The 12,323-nt window shown below is 45.7% G+C and overlaps 1 protein-coding gene across 2 annotated transcripts in view; it reads left to right on the forward strand.

Annotated features, from left to right (window-relative positions):
• The window catches only part of LOC119967848 (NACHT, LRR and PYD domains-containing protein 3-like), a 55,764-nt gene that overhangs the window by 26,799 nt on the left and 16,642 nt on the right, over positions 1-12,323 (forward strand). For both annotated transcript variants that reach the window (XM_038800895.1, XM_038800896.1), the window contains exons 4-6: positions 6,119-6,290; positions 6,377-6,442; positions 9,720-11,457. In XM_038800895.1, coding sequence (XP_038656823.1) covers positions 6,119-6,290; positions 6,377-6,442; positions 9,720-11,457 — 1,976 coding nt within the window. The remainder of the gene's footprint in view (positions 1-6,118; positions 6,291-6,376; positions 6,443-9,719; positions 11,458-12,323) is intronic.

Here is a 12,323-nt window from a genome sequence, read left to right on the forward strand (position 1 = left end):
AATGTATCCACCCTATACCAGTAACCCAACAGCCCCCCCCCCATTAACCTTATTTTTAAAAAAATAATTATTTTTTTTTAAAAAATTGTTTTTTTTGATGACTTGATCTTGGTGGGCCGCATAAAGACCTTTGGTGGGCCGCATGCGGCCCGCGGGGCGTAGTTTGCCCACCCCTGCTGTAGACAATATCCATGGGAAAGCTTGGTCTTGACTCGGTAAAGGATGGTGGTGATGAAGATGGAGAAAAAGGTGGAGGCAATGATACATCCCTGCTTGACTCCAATCTTGACCTTGAAGTTCTTATTTCTGTCGGTGAGCACGTCGCCAAAAATTTGTCATGGAGCAGTCGGAGAATGTTGATTAATTTCTCTGGACAGCCGGCCTTTGACTGCGCCTTCCATAGCACTTCGCAATTGTCCAAGTTAAAAGCCTTGGTCAGATTGATGGAAGGCCATGTAAAGTGGTTGATGTCCCTGTTGGCATCAATAAATGTCTCATGACCCTCCGGCTACAACTTGCCAAAAACTTGTAGACAAAGGCAGGCAAAGGTCATGTGCCTACGGTCCACGCTTGATGTTAATGAAGAGTGCAAAGAAGACCTACTCCACTATGGACATACCCTTCAACATTCCTCAACAAGATGAGATTATCCTCCTTGGGGACTGCAATGCCAGGGTTGGAAAGGACTCCCAAATCTGGAAAGAAAGGAATTGTGAATTGCAAATCCAACTGGGGGTCTCCTGCTCGCCAAATGTGCAGAACACCAGCTTGTCATCGCTAACATACTATTCCACCAAAAAGTTAAGTTCAAGACTTTCTAGAGATATCCACGATCAAAGCACTGGCACATGATTGACTTTGTTATCATCCGATCTCAAGACCAAAAGGATGCCCTCATTATCGACCCTTTGTCAACAATAAATTAGTTGTTTAAATTTTCCAGTACTTCCTCAAATTAATTAGAGGAAAGTCACTCTCAGGATTTAACCCTTTCTTTTCTACCTGTTTTGTTACTACCAAGATCTCATGTTTGTCCCCATCTATTCTATCCTAATACCTCCTAAGCATGTTTAACATGATTTACGTCCATCTGGTGCGCATACCAGATTATTTATTTGGCTGAGTTTTCTTTTAGTTTGATAAATCCCATTAGTTCTCCCGATACAGATAATAAAACTAGCGCTTTCTCACCTGATACAAAGTGCGAGTCTGCTTTCCTATCAGCCAATTCTTTCATTCCCCGCTCTTCTATCTTTAAATGCTTCCTTGCCACCTCACAAGCCCCATCGTGTTTTTCTGAAATTCGATACACAGTCTAAAAGTGTAGTCTGTGATTTCTTACTTGACAAGTTTTCTGGAACTAATTTCAGTGGTCTTCTAACCTCATATCCACAAACCAATTCAAATGACTAAATCTTGTTGAATCATTTGGTGCATCCTTAATAGCGAATAATAAAAATGGAATCCCTTTGTCCCGATCATGAGGGCAATCTTGACTATACACTGTTTCCATCATTTTCAAAGTTCAATGCCACCTGATCCTCCCTGTGGCTGGATAATACGCCAATGATTTATAATGTTTTATTTCCAGATATTCATGACCACTTTAAATAATTGTGATCTGATTGTATCTCTTTCGGTAAGCCGTATCTCGCAAAGAACTTGGTTAATTCTTCTCCCACTCTCTTGGCTGTAATCTTCCTTTCTCATAAGGCTTCCAGAAATCTAGTGGTTATATCCATAATAGTTAACAAGTATAAATTTCCACTTAGTATTCTTGAAAGTGGTCCAATGCAGTCGACTAAAACTTTTGTAAAAGTTCTTCAAAAGTTAGATGAGGGATCAAAGGATCTTGCTTTATTGCAGCTCATAGTTTCCCTATTACTTGACATGCATGGTATGTTCGACAAAATTTATTTCTTTATGTATTTCCAGTCAGTAAAACTGTTTATGTAGCTTTGCTAGTGTTTGCTTTATTCCTAGATGTCCTCCTAATGGAATTTCTTGAGCTATCCTTAGAATTTATTTCCTATGTTCAGGAGGTAGTACAATTTTTTGTATTTCTGCCCATTTGTTATCTGCACCAATATGCGTGGGATGCCATTTTCTCATTAATATTTTATTCTTTACAGAATAAAACAGCTCAGAACTTGCCGCTCCCCTAGCCAAGCTGTTCCAGTACAGCTGTAACTATCCGACAATGTGCAAACTTGCCCAGCTGTGTCCTATACACGGGGTCAGCACGGTGGCGCAGTGGGTTAGCTCTGTTGCTTCACGGCGCTGAGGTCCCAGGTTCGATCTCGGCTCTGGGTCACTGTCGGTGTCGAGTTTGCGCATTCTCCCCGTGTTTGCATGGGTTTCCCCCCATCCAGCCTCCACTGCAAGCACTGGCCTCCACCCCCGCCAATAACGCCTTGCCCACCACAAAAAAAACAACCCGGGAGAACATCCTATATACATGGGGGGAAAAATACGAATATCCTTTTGCCCTCAGCCTCCCAACCCCCCCCCCCCCCCCCCCCCCCCCCCCCACTTCATAAGCTCCATAAACCCTTTCATCTCCTTTGTCACCACCCACACCTTCCGCAACCTCAGGCTCGACAGGTCCAAACTTGGCTCAATGACTGTTAAAATCTGCCCCCATGATCAATCGGTGCGAATCCAGATCAGGAATCTTCTCCAGCACCCACCTCTTAAACTCCACATCGTCCCAGTTTGAGGCATAAACATTTACCAGGACCACTGGCATCCCCTCCTGCTTACCACTAACCATCACAAACCTTCCCCCTCCCCCCCCAAATCGGCCATGATGTTCCCCACCTCAAACGCTACTCGCATGTTCACCAACACAACCATCTCCCTCATCTTCATATCCAGTCGCGGATGGAACACCTGCCCTACTCTTCTTTTCCTGAACCATGTCTGATCCCCTATTTTTAAATGAATCTTTTGTAGACAAGCCAAGTCCGCCTATACCCTCCGCACATACATGACTCTTGACCGGCCCATTCAACCCCCTCATGTTCCACATGAAGAGACTGATTGTGGGGGGCTTCCCTCCCCTGCCGATCAACCATATCTCTTGTTGGGCCAGCCCGCTTCACGTGACCCTCCAGGCCCATCCTCTGATGTCCACCATCATCACTACCTTTCCAGCTGTGCCACACCAACCGCACCCTTGTCAGCAGCACCCTTTCCCCTTTCTCAAACAAAACAACAGCGATTTTTCCCTCCCCTGCACTTACCCCCTGACCACCCCCCACTGTGCTCCCATTAACTAGCCCGCCCAGCTAGCATGGCACGAAGATTCTCCAGCTCCATTCTTATTGCGTGGATCCATCTACCAGCCACACCAGAGGAGTTACACTTTCTCTTGGCACACCTGCACTTCTTTCCATCCAAAGTTTCACCCCTCTGACGGAGAAAGGACCGAAAATTTCCACCTTGAGGGGAAGCTACCAAGTGTGCAGCCGCTCATTCCGTGCCACCACTGGAGCCCAGTCTCCCAAAAAAGTAGCTAATTTTCCCATTGCTGAAACTGAAGATGGATTTGTCCAAATGTGGCTACATAACCTGTGCGTGGTGATTATTTGTTGGATTTAGCTTGTTGTGTTGTATAATGAATATTGTTTGGGAACAAAGGAGCATCTCGGAGTTCAGGGATCGTAGTTAGTTGGTAACCAGTTTCACGTTTCATAATTTCACGTAATTCTTTGCATGCCTTTTAAGTTAATAAATATACTTTATTAATTGTTCACACTGCGACTGGAATATTCCTCCCTGGTTCACTTACTATTCTCATAGTATACTAAATTGAAAATATACATCCTTAAGAACTGGTGGTTCGAGTTATCCTTCTGAGTTTTGGAACATTAGTGGGTTTCTTAACAAATTTGGGGGTCTTTTGCCGGGATTTTGAACAGCATCGTTCCTTGGGTGTAGAAGACGGCATCCCTTTCCCCTCTCATTGTGCAATGGATATATTATAAAGTCCCTTTGATGTTATCTTGTGGAGTCGACCTTCAGCAGATGTGTATCAATTTCCTTATCTCTCCTCTTTGAAGTTGCCGCCTCCATACTCCATTGTTTTCCTGTCATCCTGCCTTTGGGCAGCACGGTAGCATGGTGGTTAGCATAAATGCTTCACAGCTCCAGGGTCCCAGGTTCGATTCCCGGCTGGGTCACTGTCTGTGTGGAGTCTGCATGTCCTCCCCGTGTGTGCGTGGGTTTCCTCCGGGTGCTCCGGTTTCCTCCCACAGTCCAAAGATGTGCGGGTTAGGTGGATTGGCTATGCTAAATTGCCCTTAGGGTCCTAAAAAATAAGGTTAGGGGGGGTTGTTGGGTTACTGGTCTAGGGTGGATACGTTGACTTGAGTAGGGTGATCATTGCTCGGCACAACATCGAGGGACGAAGGGCCTGTTCTGTGCTGTACTGTTCTATGTTCTATAAGTTGTTTTTTTTTAAATCCCAAATTCATTCTTGAATCTTAATTTTTCCTAATTCTTATCATAACCAATGTATTTTTGTGGGTGTGTTGAATTCAAAATATCTTTGGTGAGTTCAAGGGTGGCATGGTCGCACAAGTGGCTAGCACTGTGGCTTCACAGCACCAGAGCCCCAGAATCATTTCCTTGCTGGGTCACTGTCTGTGTGGAGTCTGTACGTTCTCCCCGTGGCTGTGTGGGTTTCCTCCGGGCTCTCCGGTTTCCTCCCACAGTCCAAACACGTGCAGGTTAGGTGGATTGACCATGCTAAATTGCCCTTAGTGACCAAAAAGGTTAGGAAGGGTTATTGGGTGATGGGGATAGGGTGGAAGTGAGGGCTTAAGTGGGTCAGTGCAGATGGGCCGAATGGCATTCTTCTGCACTTTATGTTCTGTGTTCTGTGGAGATCAGCACAGTCTGATCCATAGCTGGGTGCTGGTGGTCAAATCCACAAAAGATGTTGTGTGAATTCCTCAAAATCCATGTTGATTTGCAGTCCAATTTAAAAAGAAACGCAATCTCTAAAATACTTTTCAAAAATTGCCAACATCATAATGTCACGGCAGCATTTGACCAAGAACGGCATCAAGGAGCCCCAGCTAAACTGGAGTCAATGGGAATCAAAGGGAAAACTCTCTGCTGGTTTGAATTATGAAAAATAATCAAATTAAAACGACTGTGATTCTAAATGATTCCTCAATCTCCTCAAAAATGTTTCTGTTTAAGCGTTATCAAATTTATTTCAGTTTAATAATTGAAATGAAAATGAAAAATGAAAATCGCTTATTGTCACGAGTAGGCTTCAAATGAAGTTACTGTGAAAAGCCCCTAGTCGCCACATTCCGGCGCCTGTCCGGGGAGGCTGGTACGGGAATCAAACCGTGCTGCTGGCCTGCTTGAAAAGCCAGCGATTTAGCTGAGTGAGCTAAACCAGCCCTTGATCATGATATTTACAGATCGTCACACCGATGTTCAACATGGATCATACCAATTCCAATGACTGTTTTCTGTGCTCAAAACAGCTGGGAAATTCATCACAAAACAGATCTCTTTCCTTCTTATTGTTGGTGTATATCTTTCACTTCGCTCCTCCATGTGTTGTGTTATGCTTCTTCATGTAGCATAAGCTGCTTCTTTGATGTATGTTCTGACAAAGGAAGGTTCAGACTTGGAGGTAGGTTCAACACATTTATTGAACAGTTAACAATTCTCCTACTTGAGTTCGACTCTCCTGCTGATCGTACTATAATAACTCAGTCTAACTAACCAGTCTGCTCTAATCCATGTGGAGGGTGTGATTCTTCCTGATCTGCCCCTGTGCCTCTGAGTGTCGCCTATGGAAAGGACAAAGCGCATGTGTATCCTGTCCTTTTATATAGGTAGCCCCCTTGTGGTAGTGTCACCTCTGGGTGTGTCTTGACTGCCCATTGGTCGTGTCCTATCTTACTGACCTATTGGTTGAATGTCTGTGTGTCATAGAATATAGAATATAGAACAGTACAGCACAGATGATGTCTCTGGTGCTCCCTCTAGTGTTTATTTAGCCTCAGTGTATTTCCTTTACCCCTTGTGTATTTACAGTGATGCATATCACCACACTGTGTTCATATCCATTCATCATTATTTTCCACAGAAAGTCACTGAACTCGCAGAGAAGGGAAAATGGGTGGACAGTTCCAAACTTCTCCTAAATCTGGTGATGGAGAAAGACTCTCGGGCCCGAAGAGTGATGTGGGAATCCTTTGCGAAAAAGTGCCATGGGGTCCCAAAGCTGGATAAAATACTGAAAGAAATACAGGAACTTGGTACGGTAAAATCACAGTGAATTCAATTCAAATTCAAACGCGTAGATTTTATTATGATGTTGTAAAATCTATATCATTTTCAACAGGTTCTAATCCACTTGATTGTCTGAATATCGCACATGGCTTATTAGAATTACCCAGTCACATGAACGGTAAGTGACAACATGGATATTTCAAACAAAAATATTCACCGATGTGCAGCTTTTAACTGAGTAAAACATTCCAAGGTATTTCATACGATTATTAATAATCAAGATATGATATAAACCACAGAAGGCAGCATTTGGCTATTTTGTATAAGATGTAGACTTGAAGTCACATTTTTTAAAGTGGAAAGATATAGTGAGATTTGGGAGGAAATTTTGGATTTTAGGGCTTCAGCAGCTGAAGAAGGCAGGGCCATCGTGATGGATTAATTAAAGTGTATGTTGCAATAGAGGCAAGAATTTAAGTGACAGTTTGAACAGAACTTGGAATGTTGTAGGGCTGTTAGATGTAGGAAGGAGCAAGGCTATGGAGAGATGTAAAAAGCTGGATGAGAATTTTAAAATTGAGGCAATGCTCAACTGTGAGCCAAAGTTGATCAGCGAGCACAGTGGGTGAATGGGGCTTGGTATCCGTTAGGGCACAGGAAGCAGAGGGTTGAATGAGTTTAAGTTTATAGAGAGTGTAACACCAGCCAAGAGTGTGGGGAAATACTCAAGACTCAGGAGAACAAAACAATGGATAATAGTTTCAGCAGCAGATGAGTTGAAGCAGGAAACATTGTCAAGCAACATTATGCAGATGAAAGTTCATGGTCTGAATGATGTGGATTTGTCATTGGAAGATCTAGTAGTAAAACCACTAGAGAGAATCAGAAATGTGAACTTCAGCCATTTGTTTAGAGATGGTCAGAATCTGGGAGACTGAAAATCAATGACTGCGGAATCAGTATTGCAGATTGTTGGTGGACCATCAATCCACAGAGTTTACTGCAGATTTAAATTAAAATCTGTAGGATTTCTGCCACATCCTGGGTGAAATTCTCCGACCCCCAGCAGGGTCGGAGAATCGCCTGGGGCCGCCTAAAATCCCGCTCCCGCCGTGGCAGAGATTCTCCGCCACCCGGGAAGTGGCGGCGGCGGAATCTCGCCACTCCGATCGGAGAGGCCCCTGCGGTAATTCTCCGGCCCGGATGGCCGAAGTCCCACCGCTGAGAGGCCTCGCCCGCCGCCATGGTTTAAACCACCTAGAACGGCAGGCTCAGCGGCGCGAGCAGGCCCCCGGGGTCCTGGGGGGGCGCGGGGCGATCGAACCCCGGGGGGTGCCCCCACGGTGGCCTGGCCCGCGATCGGGGCCCCCCGCTCAGACTCCGGGCCAGTGCCCTGGCTGCACTATTTTCGTCCGCGCCATGGCGGAAGCGGAAGAGAACCCCACGTCGCGCATGCGCCGGCAGTGACGTCAGCGGCCAGCTGCCGCTGACGTCACTGCCAGCGCATGCGCCGACCGACAAAAGCCTTTCGGCCAGCCCCGCTGCCGGGGGCGCCGGTTTTTTGCACCAGTCTTCTGGTGCTAACCGCTCCGGCGCGGGGCTGGCCCCCAAATGTGGGGAGAATTCCCCACCTTTGGGGAGGCGTGACCCCTGAGTGGTTGGCGCCACTCCCCTACTCCGGGACTCTCCATCACGCCGGGTAGGGGAGAATGCCGCCCCCTGTTAGTTTCCAAGCAACACATTATTTGACAGAATCAAACAGTTGAGCACTATTACAAGACTTAAATATATCTGGCAGGATCCTGATACATTGTGAAACCCTGTACACACCTGGCAGGATCCTGATACACTGAAACCCTGTACACACCTGGCAGGATCCTGATACACTGTGAAACCCCGTACACCCTAGGCAGGATAGTGATACACTGTGAAATCCTGTACACACCTGGCAGGATCCTGATACAGTGTGAAACCCTGTACACACCTGGCAGGATCCTGATACACAGAAACCCTGTACACACCTGGCAGGATCCTGATACACTGTGAAACCCTGTACACACCTGGCAGGATCCTGATACACTGTGAAACCCTGTACACATCTGGCAGGATCCTGATACACTGTGAAACCCTGGACACACCTGGCAGGATCCTGATACATTGTGAAACCCTGGACACACCTGGCAGGATCCTGATACACTGTGAAACCCCGTACACACCTGGCAGGATCCTGATACACTGTGAAACCCTGTACACACCTGGCAGGATCCAGATACACTGTGAAACCCTGTACACACCTGGCAGGATCCTGATACACTGTGAAACCCCGTACACACCTGGCAGGGTCCTGATACACTGTGAAACCCTGTACACACCTGGCAGGATCCTGATACACAGAAACCCTGTACACACCTGGCAGGATCCTGATACACTGTGAAACCCTGTACACACCTGGCAGGATCCTGATACACTGTGAAACTCTGTACACACCTGGCAGAATCCTGATACACTGTGGAACGCTGTACACACCTAGTAAAATCCTGATATACTGTGAAACCCGGTACACACCTGGCAGGATCCTGATACACTGTGAAACCCTGTACACACCTGGCAGGATCCTGATACACTGTGAAACCCTGTACATACCTGGCAGGATCCTGATACACTGAAACCCTGTACACACCTGGCAGGATCCTGATACACTGTGAAACCCTGTACACACCTGGCAGGATCCTGATACACTGTGAAACCCTGTACATATCTGGCAGGATCCTGATACACTGTGAAACCCTGTACACACCTGGCAGGATCCTGATACACTGTGAAACCCTGTACACACCTGGCAGGATCCTGATACACTGTGAAACCCCGTACACACCTGGCAGGATCCTGATACACTGTGAAACCCTGTACACACCTGGCAGGGTCTTGATAGTGTGAAACCCCGTACACACCTGGCAGGATCCTGATACACTGTGAAACCCTGTACACACCTGGCAGGATCCTGATACACTGTGAAACCCTGTACACACCTGGCAGGATCCTGATACAGTGTGAAACCCTGTACACACCTGGCAGGATCCTGATACACTGTGAAACCCTGTACACACCTGGCAGGATCCTGAGACACTGTGAAACCCTGTACATACCTGGCAGGATCCTGATACACTGAAACCCTGTACACACCTGGCAGGATCCTGATACACTGTGAAACCCTGTACACACCTGGCAGGATCCTGATACAGTGTGAAACCCGGTACACACCTGGCAGGATCCTGATACAGTGTGAAACCCCTTACACACCTGGCAGGATCCTGATACACTGAAACCCTGTACAAACCTGGCAGGATCCTGATACACTGACTGACGTATAAAATGTATAGTGAATAGGATTGAGAGTTCTTTTTTATTCCAATGTAACTAATATTGAGATCCATTTTATGTATGTCTCATTGAAGATGTTCAGCAGAAACACAAGGAGACACTCCGGGTACAAACTGAAACACTGACAGTCAACACTATCCTGATAAAGGAGAAGGTTAAGATTTTCCAGCTGGTTGGTCGATACGCTGAGCTGACGATTATTTCTGCTGTTCGATATCGGACATTTGTAGAACATGAACTGCTGGCAAGAGGCCGAGACCATGAAGAGTGGAGAAAGAAAGATCTCCGGAGAGAATTAGAGAAAATCCGAACTGATCAACTGTTCCAGAGCAGCTTTTCCCAGAGAGAATCCAAATCTGGGAGTTCAGCCGCAGTGAGTGGAGTTCCGGGAATTGGAAAAACAACAATGGTACAAAAGATTGTTTATGACTGGGCCACGGGGAAAATATACCCACACTTTCAATTTGTTTTCAGTTTTAAATTCCGGGATTTGAACACTATTAACTGCAGAATAAACCTGAGGAATCTGATACTGGATCAGTATCCTTACTTTGGGAATGTCTTGGGAGAGCTCTGGGAGAATCCAGAGGGATTGCTGTTTATATTCGATGGTTTGGATGAATTCAATGACAGTATTGATTTTTCTGACAATCGGAGAAATACAGAACCTCAGTCCATGTGCACAGATCCCGAATGCTGGTGTGAAGTGTCTGACATTGTGTACAGTTTAATACAGCACAAGCTGCTCCCAGGATGTTCAGTGCTAGTGACCAGCCGCCCCACTGCATTACATTTATTGGAAAAGGCTGAGATCAGTGTCTGGGCTGAAATCCTGGGATTTGTTGGTGATGAACGGAAGGAATATTTCAACAAGTTTTTTGAAGATCAGACGGTGGCAGCAGCTGTTTTCAAACATGTGGAGGAGAACGAGATCCTGTACACCATGTGCTACAACCCTTCCTACTGCTGGATCCTCGGTCTGTCACTGGGTCCCTTCTTTACACAAACAGACAGGAAACAGCAGCAAGTTCCCAAGACCATCACCCAACTATATTCCTATTATATTTACAACATTCTGAAAAACCATGGCCGAGAGATTGAAAGCCCTCGTGATGTGTTACTGAAGCTTGGTGAGATGGCCTTCACAGGAGTCTCTGAGAAGAAGATTGTGTTCAGAAATGAAGATTTGATCAAGTACAATCTGCAACCTTCCCAGTTCCTGTCTGGGTTCCTGATGGAACTTTTGGAGAGGGATGTTTCTGTCCAGAGTGTGGTTTACACATTCCCACACCTCACTATCCAGGAGTTTGTAGCTGCACTCGCACAGTTCCTGACTCCAGATCCCAGAGATATTGGGCAAGACTTCAGCGAGGCCTATGGCAAGGGAGATGGACGATTTGAGATATTTCTCCGTTTTGTTGCTGGTCTCTCCTCCCCACAGGCAGCTCGGCCCCTGGAGGAGATTCTGGGTCAATTTCTTCATCAAACAACTTGTGGAGTGATTGACTGGGTGAAGAAGCAGATTGATGAACAGATTGGATACACAAAGAGCAAAACTGATAAGAGGAACCTCCTGAACACATTTCACTACCTGTTTGAGTCTCAGAATAAAACACTGGCTCAGAAGACAGTGGGATCGATGGAAACACTTACGTTTTGTCATTTGATAATGACCCCGATTGACTGTGCGGTCCTGTCTCAGACCATTGCACTCTGTAATAAAATAAACCACCTCGAGCTGGACAATTGTTCTCTTCAGTTTGAAGGACTTCAGCAGCTGGAACCTGTTTTGCACAAATGCCGGGTCTTGAGGTAACAGCTTTTTTCCCCCTAACTGTTTGGTAAATTCTAGAATAGTAATAGTCACATAAATTTTACTGCAGAGAGAAGGAAAACAATCTTTGCAGTTAAACTGGAGTAGCAGATTCAATGCAAATAGCACCTACATAAAATAATCATTTTGTCATTTCCTCTGGTTTGGAATGTCAAAAATTGATCCTGCTGAGCAAGTCAGGATTTCATTGGGTGGGATTTTCCGGACCCCCCAATGTGTGTTTTCCAACAGCGGAGACGGATCGCCGTTTGGTACCTGCGGAATCATCCGGTCCCGCCAACGTCTATAGTGTTTTGCGTTGTTCACCCATCCCGCTGCCAGGAAACCCACCGCGGGGGTCGCTTTCGGCAGGAATGGAAGATTCCACGAGCGGGAAGGGCTGGAAAATCCTGCCGATAGTCTTTATTCGATCTGATGATTTGTTTAAATTAAATAATATTTGAAAGGTTGGAAAACAAAATACAAGATGCCTGTACAAATGTATATTCAAAATATTTTACACGTGATCACTTTGAAGAGGAATAGGATGGGAACCTTACTTTATAGGACATTTAGATATTTATTCCAACACTGTTCAGTGTTTGTCTTGTCATTGTGGTGGGAGGGTTGCATGTTAGACATTGCTTTGACTGATAATCTTGGTAAAACAAGAATTCTTTCAGCTGTCAGTGGATTTCTTTTAGAATTGTTCCAAGTGCTTAAAATTATTCACTGTCCTGAGCATTAGGGACATTTGAGAAAGGGTCAATTATTGAGGCACACTGATCATCAGGGAATAATACAGGACTGGAGGATGTTGATAGGCAGCAACAGCAAGGTATCTGATGAATACATCACTGACAGT

The sequence above is a fragment of the Scyliorhinus canicula genome, chromosome 6, assembly GCF_902713615.1.
Source record: "Scyliorhinus canicula chromosome 6, sScyCan1.1, whole genome shotgun sequence".
Lineage (NCBI taxonomy): Eukaryota > Metazoa > Chordata > Chondrichthyes > Carcharhiniformes > Scyliorhinidae > Scyliorhinus > Scyliorhinus canicula.